Source organism: Hyla sarda, chromosome 9 (genome assembly GCF_029499605.1).
Source record: "Hyla sarda isolate aHylSar1 chromosome 9, aHylSar1.hap1, whole genome shotgun sequence".
Taxonomy (NCBI): Eukaryota; Metazoa; Chordata; class Amphibia; order Anura; family Hylidae; genus Hyla; species Hyla sarda.
Genome location: NC_079197.1, coordinates 138956091 through 138968249, shown reverse-complemented (window position 1 = coordinate 138968249; position 12159 = coordinate 138956091). Strand labels below are relative to the sequence as shown.

At 44.2% G+C, this 12159-nt stretch overlaps 1 protein-coding gene across 2 annotated transcripts in view; it reads right to left on the bottom strand.

Annotated features, from left to right (window-relative positions):
- Positions 1-12159, bottom strand: part of LOC130291489 (cytochrome P450 2G1-like) — a 72318-nt gene that overhangs the window by 52572 nt on the left and 7587 nt on the right. Inside the window, exons 2-5 of one of the 2 annotated variants that reach the window (XM_056540239.1) lie at positions 6068-6210; positions 4361-4523; positions 1928-2080; positions 79-239 (exon numbers count right to left, since the gene is read on the bottom strand). In XM_056540239.1, the coding sequence (XP_056396214.1) occupies positions 79-239; positions 1928-2080; positions 4361-4523; positions 6068-6208 (618 nt within the window). In that variant the 5' untranslated portion in view covers positions 6209-6210. Of the gene's footprint in view, positions 1-78; positions 240-1927; positions 2081-4360; positions 4524-6067; positions 6297-12159 lie in introns of those variants that run through there. The other variant, XM_056540238.1, reaches the window with a different exon arrangement.

Below are 12159 nucleotides of genomic sequence, written 5' to 3'. Positions count from 1 at the left end.
TTCACAACCTAGATCATGGGACTGACCCCAAAGTCTTATGATCTCACTGTTTTCTAATAAAACTTGTTTAGTTCTAACCTGGCCCCATCCTGAGCTGGCAACGGAGAATGTTGTGTGTATGAAGGAAATAACATTCAGTAGCTCCGCATCCTCGTAATCCTGACGATTTCCAAACACCATGGAGAAGATAATGTTGCAGGCAGCTTTGCTTATGTAAGTTTGAGGCTCCACCAATGATTCTAGAACATAGAGAGTTCAAATGCACGGCTTAGATATACAGTACAGTGATCCCTCGACCTACGATGGCCCCGACATACGATCATTTCAGCATACGATCACCTCTCAGAGGCCATCACATGTTGAAGACAGCATCAACATACGATGCTTTTGTATGTCGGGGCCATCGCATAAATGGCTATCCGGCAGCGCAGACTGCTTCAGCCACCACCGGATAGCCGTTTACGGTGCCCCGTGTGCTCTGGTGAGTGTCACTCACCTATTCTCGACGTTCCGGACCATCCTCTTCGTGCTCCACTGCATGGCCGTCACTCTCCTTCGTCGTCATCACGTCACTGCGCAATCGTCCCATCATCCAATAGGAGCGGCATGCACAGCAACGTGATGACGGCTATGGAGAGCGACAATCCAGGGCAGTGGTGACGGTCCGGAGCGGTAGGGACACCCCGGGGACGTGATGACGGCGATGGAGATCAATGGCAGCAGTGATGGTCTGGCGCAGCAGGGACAGGCGAGTATAACTTTTTATATTATTATTGCACAGATCCCTCAACATACGATGGATTCAAGAAACGATGGTTCATTTGGAACGAGTAGCAATTGTATTTTGAGGGATCACTGTATATGTACAGTACAATTGCACCCAAAAAAGAGCACAAAGATCTGTTCCATCCACAAGCCCCTTGCAAAAGGAGAGGAGTCCTTAATTTATCATTTCCATGTATTGGTCAAAAAGTTATAGCCCTCAAACATAGGAACACAACTTAGACCTCATTCACACAACTGTGTTATGGCTGCAAATATTAGCCCCACAGTGGGTCTCCTGATCTGAGCTAACACCATCAAATGTGTCATTGCGCATTTAGGTCTTCTCAATGAGGGGGCAGGTCTATGGCGTCACGAGCTCCCGTCGCGGGCTCCAGCATTCGGAACAGTTTGTTCCAAACACTGAGCGGCGGAGTACCCCTCTAAGACTTATCTGTCATTTTTCTTAGTGTACACGGCATGTATTTTTCTATGTCTAGGAATGTTTTATATTTCTGTTTTAGTTTTTTTTTTTTATCATCTGGATTTCAGTCATACGGTTTTCATCTCCATATTCCTTTGTATTAATAAACAAGCGATGCTCATGTGTCCAGGGGCATTCCCCAGCATGGCAAGAGCCTATTCCATGTCTTCTCTATCATCATCATCACCCAGTCCACGTGCCACACCGTACTCCTTTTTACTGACAGACGCTAGATAAACAGAAAATGGGGTTGATTACCGTCATCACATCCCCGGGGTGTCCCCACCGCTCCGGACCGTCACTGCTGCCCTGGATCGTCGCTCTCCATCGCTGTCATCACGTCGCTGCGCATGCCGCTCCTATTGGATGACGGGACGGCGTGCGTGGCGACATGATGACGACTAAGGAGAGCGATGGCTATGCAGAGGAGCCTGAAGAGGACGGTCCGCAGCAGCGGGGACAGGTGAGTCTTGCTGTGCAGTGGAGCGCCCCTTGGGCACTTGAGTCACATTTGCACATGCTTATATGTTGCACTGAAAAGAACTACGGAGTTAAAATGTATGTCTAGAATCTTATCTTTTCAGATGTCTATTTACACCCCTGTTTTCATACTGACAGGTCGGCTTTTAGAAATCATTGTATGTTTAACATAGCAGACATTTTGTAATTGTCTGTAATAACCTTTTGTTTTCCTGAATTCCGCCACTAGACACACAGCCTCTTCTTGAATCCGGTCCTCTATACTCCTTTTTCCCAGGCCGAAATCTCGCATTGTGGAAAGAGAAAATCTACGAAGCTGCCTCCACCGGTCCATGTTACTTGTGAAGGCAATCCCTAAATTGTAAAGATAATAATACCTTTTGTTTGATTCTTTTTACATATTTATATTTATGCAAATAAACAATATAGTAAAATTTTTCTAATGCGTAACTGGTGTCAGAGTTTTTATTATGTAGAGCAGTCAAATAGCAAAAGGGATGTATAAAGCTGGAAAACTCTAGAAAATCAGCAAAGCGGTAAAAGAGCTTAATGTAAACTTAGTTCACCAAGAGCCACATATATAAACTGGCCCTTCAAACTGCATAAACATGGGCAGATCCCACTGGATTAGCCCAGCAATGATTGGAATGCGCAGATCCTTTCGACACAGAATATCTCTAAAGCATCTAAATAAAACTTTTTAAAGTTACTCTATTGCCCAATTGAATTTTTACTGATTACGGTCAAATGCTGAACATGTTCTTTTCGTAATCTGTTTCTCTTTTCTGATTGTACTTTATTTAATGTTTTTTCTTTTGTACATTATTATAGGGGCAATTATTTTGTCTGAGCTGTGTTAAGCAACAATAAGAGATATTGACATGGCTGGCAAAGGTTTCTAGGCATGTTCCGTGACCCTTGCAAAGGTCATTCCACGGGGAGGCTGAGCTGTGAACATCAGCTATTGGCTTATCTTGATACCAGTATCACCTTTCACTGTACTCCTGTTTATAATATTTAGGAGTAAACTGCTGGAAAGTGATCTGTACAGAACAGGAAGTCTCAGCTTAGTTTTAGGCTTAGGCCTCATTCACATTCCGTTATTCAGAGGTCCATCGGCAATCCGGGCAGAAGGAAGGGAGTTTAGCGGAGAAAAAAAAGAGTGCAAGCACTCTTTTCTTCTCCACTAAGTTCCTGTAAAATTACCGGATCACCAAAAGACCCCATGCAAGTGAATTGGGTCCGTCGGGACCCGATAGTAGCCGTTTGCATCCGACCCGTTTTAGGGTCTGATTGGCAAAAAAAAAAAACATATATATAGAACTTATCAGACCCTTAAAGGGGTACACCGGTGAAAACCTTTTTTCTTTTAAATTAACTGGTGGCAGAAAGTTAAACATATTTGTAAATTACTTCTATTAAAAAATCTTAATCCTTCCTGTACTTATTAGCTGCTGAATACTACAGAGGAAATTTTTTTCTTTTTGGAATGCTCTCTGATGACATCACGAGCACAGTTCTCTCTGCTGACGTTATTATAATAATAATGCTTTATTTATTGTTGTCCTTAGTGGGATTTGAACCCAAGTCCCCAGCACTGCAAGGCAGCAGTGCTAACCACTGAGCCACCATGTTGCCCTTAGCATACATATGCTATGCATGGTTACTAAAATGGACAGAGATGTCAGCAGAGAGCACTTTGCTCGTGATGTCATCAGTGTTCCAAAAAGAAAGGAATTACCTCGGTAGCATTCAGCAGCTAATAAGTACTGGAAGGATTAAGATTTTTTAATAGAAGTAATTTACAAGTATGTTTAACTTTCTGCCACCAGTTGATTTAAAAGAAGAAAGGTTTTCACCGGAGTACCCCTTTAATGGGTCAGATGCGAAAAGCAATGTGAACCTAGCCTTCGTGGTCAAATTAAAAACAGCAAGGATTCAGGATTATTTTAAAATATACAGTAGATAGTAAAATGGAAATGAGAATAAACACTCCCATAAATGTAAAAAAAAAGTATGTTTTACATAAAACGTAAATTCAAATAATAGGTCATTTTATGATGACAAGTTTCCTTTAGAGATTCACCACTTGTCTGTTACTGCATTGTGCCGTAAATTGACATTGAGAGTTGTAGTTTTGCAACATCTGGAGGTCCTCAGGTTGGAGACCACTGCTTTAGTGCTTACCTTTCCTGAACCTGTGTGGTCATGTCCAATGTTGGCTCAACGGAGGGTGAAGGTTCCTCAGAGACAACTCTGTCGCAGGATAGTATTGAGCAGCCCCGGAGGCGTCGCCGCTTTCACAAAAACATTTTAGGTATTTTGACGCCTTTACATTTTCTGACATTGCTAAGTGTGTTTTCCATGTGCAAAATTTCTTGGCGGGGATTTGCGCCCAAAAAACGGGATTTGCGGCAAAATTGCGCCAAAGATCGATTGGCGCAAATGAGGAATTACTGACTAAAGTTGATATCACACACAGGACCGTGTGATTTTGAGAAAGTTGTAAAAATGACAGTGGAGAAGATGCGCCAAACTTTGGCGCAAAAAGACACTGCGCCAAAGTATTGCGCCAAAGTTACATGAAAAAACAAACACATAAATCCTTTGATAAATACCCCCCAAATTACTCACCATAGTTTTTGTAGCAAAAATCAAACATAGGAATATCACCTCGGGCTAAGAAATCATCCCCTCTGTCCACATACACTTCTCTTACAGATTTGTATCCTGTGACCACGATGACTGGTGTGGAACCCATGTAGATGGTGAACACTTCTCCGTATTTCTCACGAAGCTGAATGGAAATTCAAGACATATTTTGTCAGCTCCTACCTTTGTCAATACAAATAAAAACACAAATCTAAGGTTTTCAACAGGAATAAAACACTCTAAACTGTGAAGCAAGTAAACTGATGATAAATAGCGCAAGTACTCTGTGATGTGTTAGCCATAGTAACTTTATACCCTTTATTCCCTCAGGGTCAAGGGTTTATCCCAAAATTCTCGTCTTCTTAAAGGGATACTCCGCCCCTAGACATATTATCCCCTATCCAAAGGATAGGGGATAAGATGTCAGATCGCCACAGTCCCGCTGCTGGGGACCCCCGGGATCCCCGCTGCTGCACCGCGCTCTCATTACAGCACAGAGCGAGTTCGCTCTGCACATAATGATGGGCGGTACAGGGGCCGGAGCATCGTTACGTCACGGCTCCGCCCCTCGTGATGTTACGGCCCGCCCCTTTCAATACAAGTCTATGGGAGGGGGCGTGGCGGTCGTCACGCCCCCTCCCATAGACTTGCATTAAGAGGACGGGCCGTGATGTCACGAGGGGCGGCGCCATGACGTCACGCTGCTCCGTCCCCCGTATCGCCCGTCATTACGCACAGAGCGAACTCGCTCTGTGCTGTAATGATAGCGCGGTGCAGCAGCGGGGATCCCGGGGGTCCCCAGCAGCGGGACTGCGGCGATCTGACATCTTATCCCCTATCCTTTGGATAGGGGATAAGATGTCTAGGGGCGGAATACCCCTTTAAAACAACCCTGCTCTGACAAATTTCAAAACACGAGAACAATTTTGCTTAAACAACCTATTTTCTTGTTTGGTTTGTGATACAAAGCAACAAAGATCCTGACTAACTAAGGTACTTACAAGAAATGTCTCTGGCTTGTCAATGTATAAAACTTTTTTTGACATGGCAGAAGCGCTGTTTTGTGTTAAAGGACACAGAACACACTATAGTGGTACTTTGGTGGAAAAATTCTTTTTTTTTTTTTTTTATCAACTGGTGCCAGAATGTTAAACTTTTAACTGTTAAAAAATATTAATCCTTCCAGTACTTATCAGCTGCTGTATGCGCCGCAGGAAGTTATTTTCTTTTTGAGTTTCTTTTCAGTCTCACCACATTGCTCTCTGCTGACACCTCTGTCCATGTCAGTAACTGTCCAGAGTAGGAGCAAATCCCCATAGAAAACCTCTCCTGCTCTGGACAGTTCCTGATATGGACAGAGGTGCCAGCAGAGAGCACTGTGGTCAGACTGAAAAGAAATTCAAAAAAAAAATTTCCTCTGCAGCATACAGAAGCTGATAAGTACTGGAAGGATTAAGATTTTTAAACAGAAGTCATTTATACAGTCGTATAACTTTCTGGCACCAGTACCCCTTTAAGTTATCAGTGGTGATAACCCAGTCACCATGAACCCAATATACAGTGCCAGCCTCAGTATGTTCTCTTACCTGGGGCAGATATGACACTATTGTTGGTTAGGTTTTGCTGGAACATTAGTTTGTGCAGATTTAGTTACTACAAATGACACGTTGATGAAATGTAGAGACTTACTCTCAGCAGGGATTTCACTATGTCTCCTTTCCTCAGCTGTAGAAAGTTCCCCAGTAATGGCAGAGGGGTAGGTCCAGGTGGTAGGTTTTCTTTTCTCCAGAAATGCTTAAAGCTCATCCATAAGATGAGACAAGACGCCATCGCTGTAAGTAGGAGAGAGACATCTTCTGAGAAATACATCCTGACTGCTGATACTGTAGTTATCTAGTTCTTTTTTTCTGCCAAGAGAAAGTTCTTTTCCCTGTTATAGACACTGGGCGGGGTGGGTGTTGGCACATCTGAATTGTGTTCTGTTTATTATGAGTTCAGAACATTTAGTATGAACATTTGTTGGGCAATGACACGCTAGTACAAAGCTGCCTTAAAGGGGTACTCCTGTGGAAAACTTTTTTTTTTTTTTAAACAGATTTGTAAATTACTTCTATTAAAAAATCTTAATCCTTTCAGTACTTTTTAGGGGCTATATACTACAAAGGAAATGCATTTCTTTTTGGATTTCTCTTATGCTCTCTGCTGACCTCTGCTGTCCATTTTAGGAACTGTCCAGAGCAGCATATGTTTGCTATGGGGTTTTTCACCTTCTCTGGACAGTTCCTAAAATGGACAGCAGAGATCAGCAGAGAGCACTGTGCTCGTGACATAAGATAAATCCAAAAAGAAAAATATTTCCTCTGTAGTATACAGCCCCTAAAAAGTACTGGAAGGATTAAGATTTTTTAATAGAAGTAATTTACAAATCTCTTTAACTTTCTGGCACCAGTTGATCTAAACAAAAAAAGTTTTCCACGGGAGTACTCCTTTAAGGCTAGGCTTCCACTTAAATCTTTTTTGGTGTTTTTTTTTTTTACCTGAAAAAGAAAGAAAGAAAAAAACTGTAAATGCTTAGCACACCACTGTCTACTATGTCACTACACTGACGGGAGTCCCTGTTCCTAGTGGGGCTGAGCTGTGCCAATGGCCAGACAGCTGCAGGTACAGTTCAGGCTGGGCAGGAGATGGAATACAGTGTATATCCCCTACACAGCAAGAACATACAGTAAAGCAGCTTTACTGTGACCCCTTGCTGGGCTGAGCGCTATGTAGCAGTCCAGCAATGAAATACAATAAACCTGCCCCAAGGAGTTAACTAGCACTGCTGCAGTGCTGGCTAACTCCTTGGGGTGGATTTACAGCCAATGCAGTATATAGTTATGGCTGTCTGGGCATGCTGAGTGTTGTAGTTTAGCAACAGCGGGAGGCTCCCTGTTTGGGAAACACTGCTTCATGCACTGCATAATGCGGGAAGCCAGCCCAGACATATCTGGTGTGACATCCAGGTCCTTTGGGAGGAATTGTTGATTACAAGGTAAAGTTTTGTAATATAGTGATTAGAATAATCACCAGCTTCATTCAGACTAGGCCTTCTCCCACTTAAATCCTTTTATCTGCAGTAAAATAAAAATGGACAGTGTCTCTTAACTCCAGTGGTCACAACATTATAATCCAACTCAGCATCTGCAATAAAGCAGGGCAGAAAGAAAAGAAGCCAAAGGCAGTCATGCCACAACCCTAATATGGATGTCCCACAATTGTGAGTTATCCTTTTTAAAGTACAGACCCCCAATCACTGATCTCTGTGCTGAAGACCTGGCCAAAAACTTCAAAACTAAAATCGATGACATTCGTGATGAAATCCTCTCCCAGTCCCCTAAAAGTTCTGATCAATTCCCAGCCATGTTTCCTCTTCATCACTCTCAGTTTTTGAGCCTGTAACGTAGGATGAGGTTTCCAGGCTCCTCTCCTCCGCCCGCCCCACTACCTGCTCTAGTGACCCCATGCCTTCACACCTCATCCAGTCTCTCTCTCCTGCTATCAGCTGTCACCTAACTAAAATCTTTAACCTCTCCCTCTCTTCTGGGGTCTTTCCCTCCTCCTTCAAACACTCTATCATAACCCCACTATTGAAAAAACCATCTCTGGACCCATCCTGTGCAGCCAACTATCGACCCGTCTCAAATCCCCCCTTTATCTTCAAACTCCTGGAACGCTTGGTCTACTTCCGCCTTATCCGCTATCTCTCCGAGAACTCTCTCCTTGACCCCTTACAGTCTGGTTTCCGCTCCCTTCACTCCACAGAAACGGCCCTAACCAAAGTCACTGACGATCTTCTGACGGCCAAATCAAATGGCAATTTCTCTTTACTGATTCTCTTGGACCTCTCTGCGGCTTTTGACACTGTGGATCACCAACTCCTCCTCAGTAGTCTCCGCAACATCGGTCTCAAGGACTCTGCTCTTGCCTGGTTTTCCTCCTATCTCTCTGGCCGCTCCTTTAGCGTCTCGTTTTCTGGCTCTACTTCTTCTCCTCTTCCCCTTGCTGTCGGGGTTCCCCAGGGATCGGTCCTGGGTCCTCTACTCTTTTCACTCTACACATCCCCCATTGGAAAAACAATCAGTAGATTTGGTTTCCAGTACCACCTCTATGCTGATGACACCCAACTCTATACCTCCTCCGCCAACATCACCCCTGCACTCCTACAGAATACCAGTGACTGTCTCTCTGCCGTCTCAGACATCATGTCCTCTTTATATCTGAAACTAAACCTTTCTAAAACAGAACTTCTTGTTTTTTCTCCATCAACTGATACTGTACCTAACCCTGACATTTCCATCTCGGTATGTGGTACTACCATAACTCCCGGGCAGCAGGCTCACTGTCTTGGAGTTGTACTTGACTCTGATCTGTCTTTCACTCCCCATATTCAGTCTCTTTCACGTTCTTGTCACCTGCATCTCAAAAACATTTCCAGAATCCACCCGTTTTTCACTACTGAAACTGCTAAAACTCTCATTATTGCTTTGATTCACTCCCGCCTCGACTACTGTAACTCTTTACTAATAGGCCTTCCTTTCTCCAAACTCTCTCCTCTCCAGTCCATCCTTAATGCCGCAGCCAGACTCTTCCTCTCCAGCCGCTACACCGACGCCTCCTCCCTGTGCCAGTCACTACACTGGTTACCAATTCAGTCTAGAATACAGTACAAAATCCTCAGTCTCACACACAAAGCTCTCCACAATGCTGCACCTCCCTACATCTCCTAGCTCATCTCCGTCTACCATCCTACACGTTCTCTCCGATCTGCTAATGATCTCACACTAACATCTTCTATAATCTGAACTTCTCACTCCCATCTCTAAGACTTCACTCGTGCTGCACCGGTTCTCTGGAATGCTATCCCTCAATCCCTCAGACTCAACAACATCATCCATAGTTTCAAACATGGCCTAAAAACACATCTCTTCAGACAGGCCTACAACAGTCTCTAATTGGCCTCAACATATCCCCACACCTCTTGTTTGAATAGTTATTGTGTAATATTATGTCTGATACTTGACTTTGTTTGTACCCCATAATTGTAAGCGCTGCTGAATCTGTAGGCGCTATATAAATAAATAAAATTAAATAAAAATAAATCCTTTATCCTCAGGTTGGCAGATAACTATTTATACTGATTATCAACAACATTATCAATAATCCCGCTATACCACAACCACAAATTAGCACCACGTAATGACTAACTTTTACAACCACACTATTACTGATTAAAATATTGAGAATATGGAGATCATTCTGACCTATGTTGAGATGTAGGAACAGCTGCAAAAGGAATGTTTGGGATGCGTTCAAAGCAGAAGTCAGTCATGCAAAATTGTGAAATGCGGTATGGTAAAACAAGATTGGAATAAGATAGGATGAGATGGAATGAATTATAATAGAAAATGAATGGAAATAAAAGCCAAAGTCTATCCAAAGAATAGTGGCTAACATGTGTGATCGTGGGGGGTCTGGATGCTGGGACCCCCACGATCCCCTGGCCAGCGCTGCGGTGTTCATGAACACGGAAGCCTGGGGCTTCCATGTTCATGACTTCACATGACGCCCCCTACATTCATGTCTATGGGAGGGGGTGTGACGGCTAGTAAACAGTTCCCATAGATATGAATGGAGGGGGCATGGCGTGATGTCACAAACACAAAGACCCCAGGCTTCCGTGTTCATGAACACCGCAGTGCCGGCCTGGGGATCACGGGAGGTCCCAGCGGCCTGACCCCCGTGATCACACATGATATCCCCTATCCTTTGGATACCCGATAACATGTCTAGGGGGGTGTACTCCTTAAATGCTTATAGATCAAGTAAGTTTTTGGCAACTTTGATTACAGAACAAAGAGGGCAATTTCAGCATTCAGAAATGTAAAAGGAAATTTAGTCATAGTAAATGAATCAATGAAAGAATGTTTTTTGAAAATTTATAAGCAATTATATAGCTCCCAAATGGATGAGGAATAGGGATGAGCGAATCGAATCTGATAAATCCGAATTCGTCACGAATTTCAGGAAAAATTTGCTTCGCAACGAATGAGAATATGGCTGCGATTCGATTCCTTAAACTCTATTTCCTGCGGTCCAGGCTTCAGGGCATCTAAGGTGGTGGCTCCACATGTCAGGACATGGGACCAGGAATGCTTGGAAGGTGGGAACAAGGTTAGGCGGGATGACCCTGAATCACATGCAGCATGCAGCCTATCAGCAGCCAGCCACCCCTGTGATGTCAAAGCCCTATATAATTGGCAGCCATCTTGCGGCCACTCGCATCAATGTTCTATTGCAGAGAGAGAGGGACAGAGAGCAGTGTGATGCACAGAAAAGCATTTTTAAGGCAGCGATTCATCTCAAGCCCAAATCCAGCCTAGATGCACTGAAAGGGAAGGGAGAGAGTTTAAGAGAGAGTGCAATTTTGGGTGTAGTACACAACGACTGTGTGCTGCAGCACTGGTGTGTATAACAACTGAAAAGCTAATAGTAACCAGCCAGTTTTAGTAGAGCACTAAAAGCCATACTCACCTGCTATTAGTGCCTAATACTGGTTGAGTAGCGGAGCGTATTGTCCTCTATTAAGTGTAACCTGTGTGTACATAGGTAGTGTACCATTTTGTTGCTGTTAAAGTCTTAAAGGAAAACTGTCACTTGTTTTCTCCCACACTATCCACAGGTACTGATGGATAGTGCGGGAGACGCTGATTAAAATGAGCCCTACCTTGTCCAGATCTGCGCCGCCGTTCTCCCGCTATTCTAGTTTTATTATCTGTTGAATTCTTCCTGTAACTGGCACAGGCGGGGCTTCGGCGCCTAACTGGCACTGACGTCAGCGCCACTTATGAATGTTCATCCCCTCTCCCCCTAGTTACGAACGGCAAAGAGAGGGAGAACTGGAGGGAGGGGGGATAAATATTCATACGCAGCACTGACGTCAGTGCCAGTTAAGCGCCGAAGCCCCGCCCGTGCCAGTTACTGGAAGATTTCAACAGATAATAAAACTACAATTGCGGGAGAACGGCGGTGCAGATCCGGACAAGGTAGGGCTCATTTTAATCAGCGTCTCCCGCACTATCCACCAGTACCTGTGGATAGTGTGGGAGAAAACAAGTGACAGTTTTCCTTTAAGGGCCTAGTTACTGTGATAGGCCAGCAAAAAGTACACACCTGCTGCTGTTCTAGACAAATACTTCTTTAAAAATAATGGAGCGCATTGTACTCCCCTCATAAGTGCATACCTCGTACGTACATCCAGTGGTGTACCATTTTGTTCCTGTTATAGTCTGAAGGGCCTAGTTACTGTGAAAGGTCAGCCAAAAGTACACACCTGCTGGTGTTGTGGACAAATACTGTATTAGGTGTACTGGAGCATATTGTACTCCCCTCACAAGTGCACACCTTGTAGGTACATCTACGTGGTGTACCATTTTGCTCCTGTTAAAGTCTTAAGGGCCTAGTTACTGACTAGGGGCGAGTGGCAGCAGGAATCGCAGCAACAGGCCTGAGCACCCATTATCAGCTAGCGGTCGTGTCTCGACCAGCAACCTATCTGCCCTCATCGATTGGTTAAAACGGTCATCCACTTCATCACAAGTGACATCTGACGTCAACAGTCGATGGGTTCCTCAGACACAACCCTCAGTTGGTATGGCCCAGGAGCAGTCCCTGTCCTCCCATTGCCTCTGTCTTATGCTGTTCCCTCCCCCACAAAAGTATCTTATGATGTGGGTTCAGCT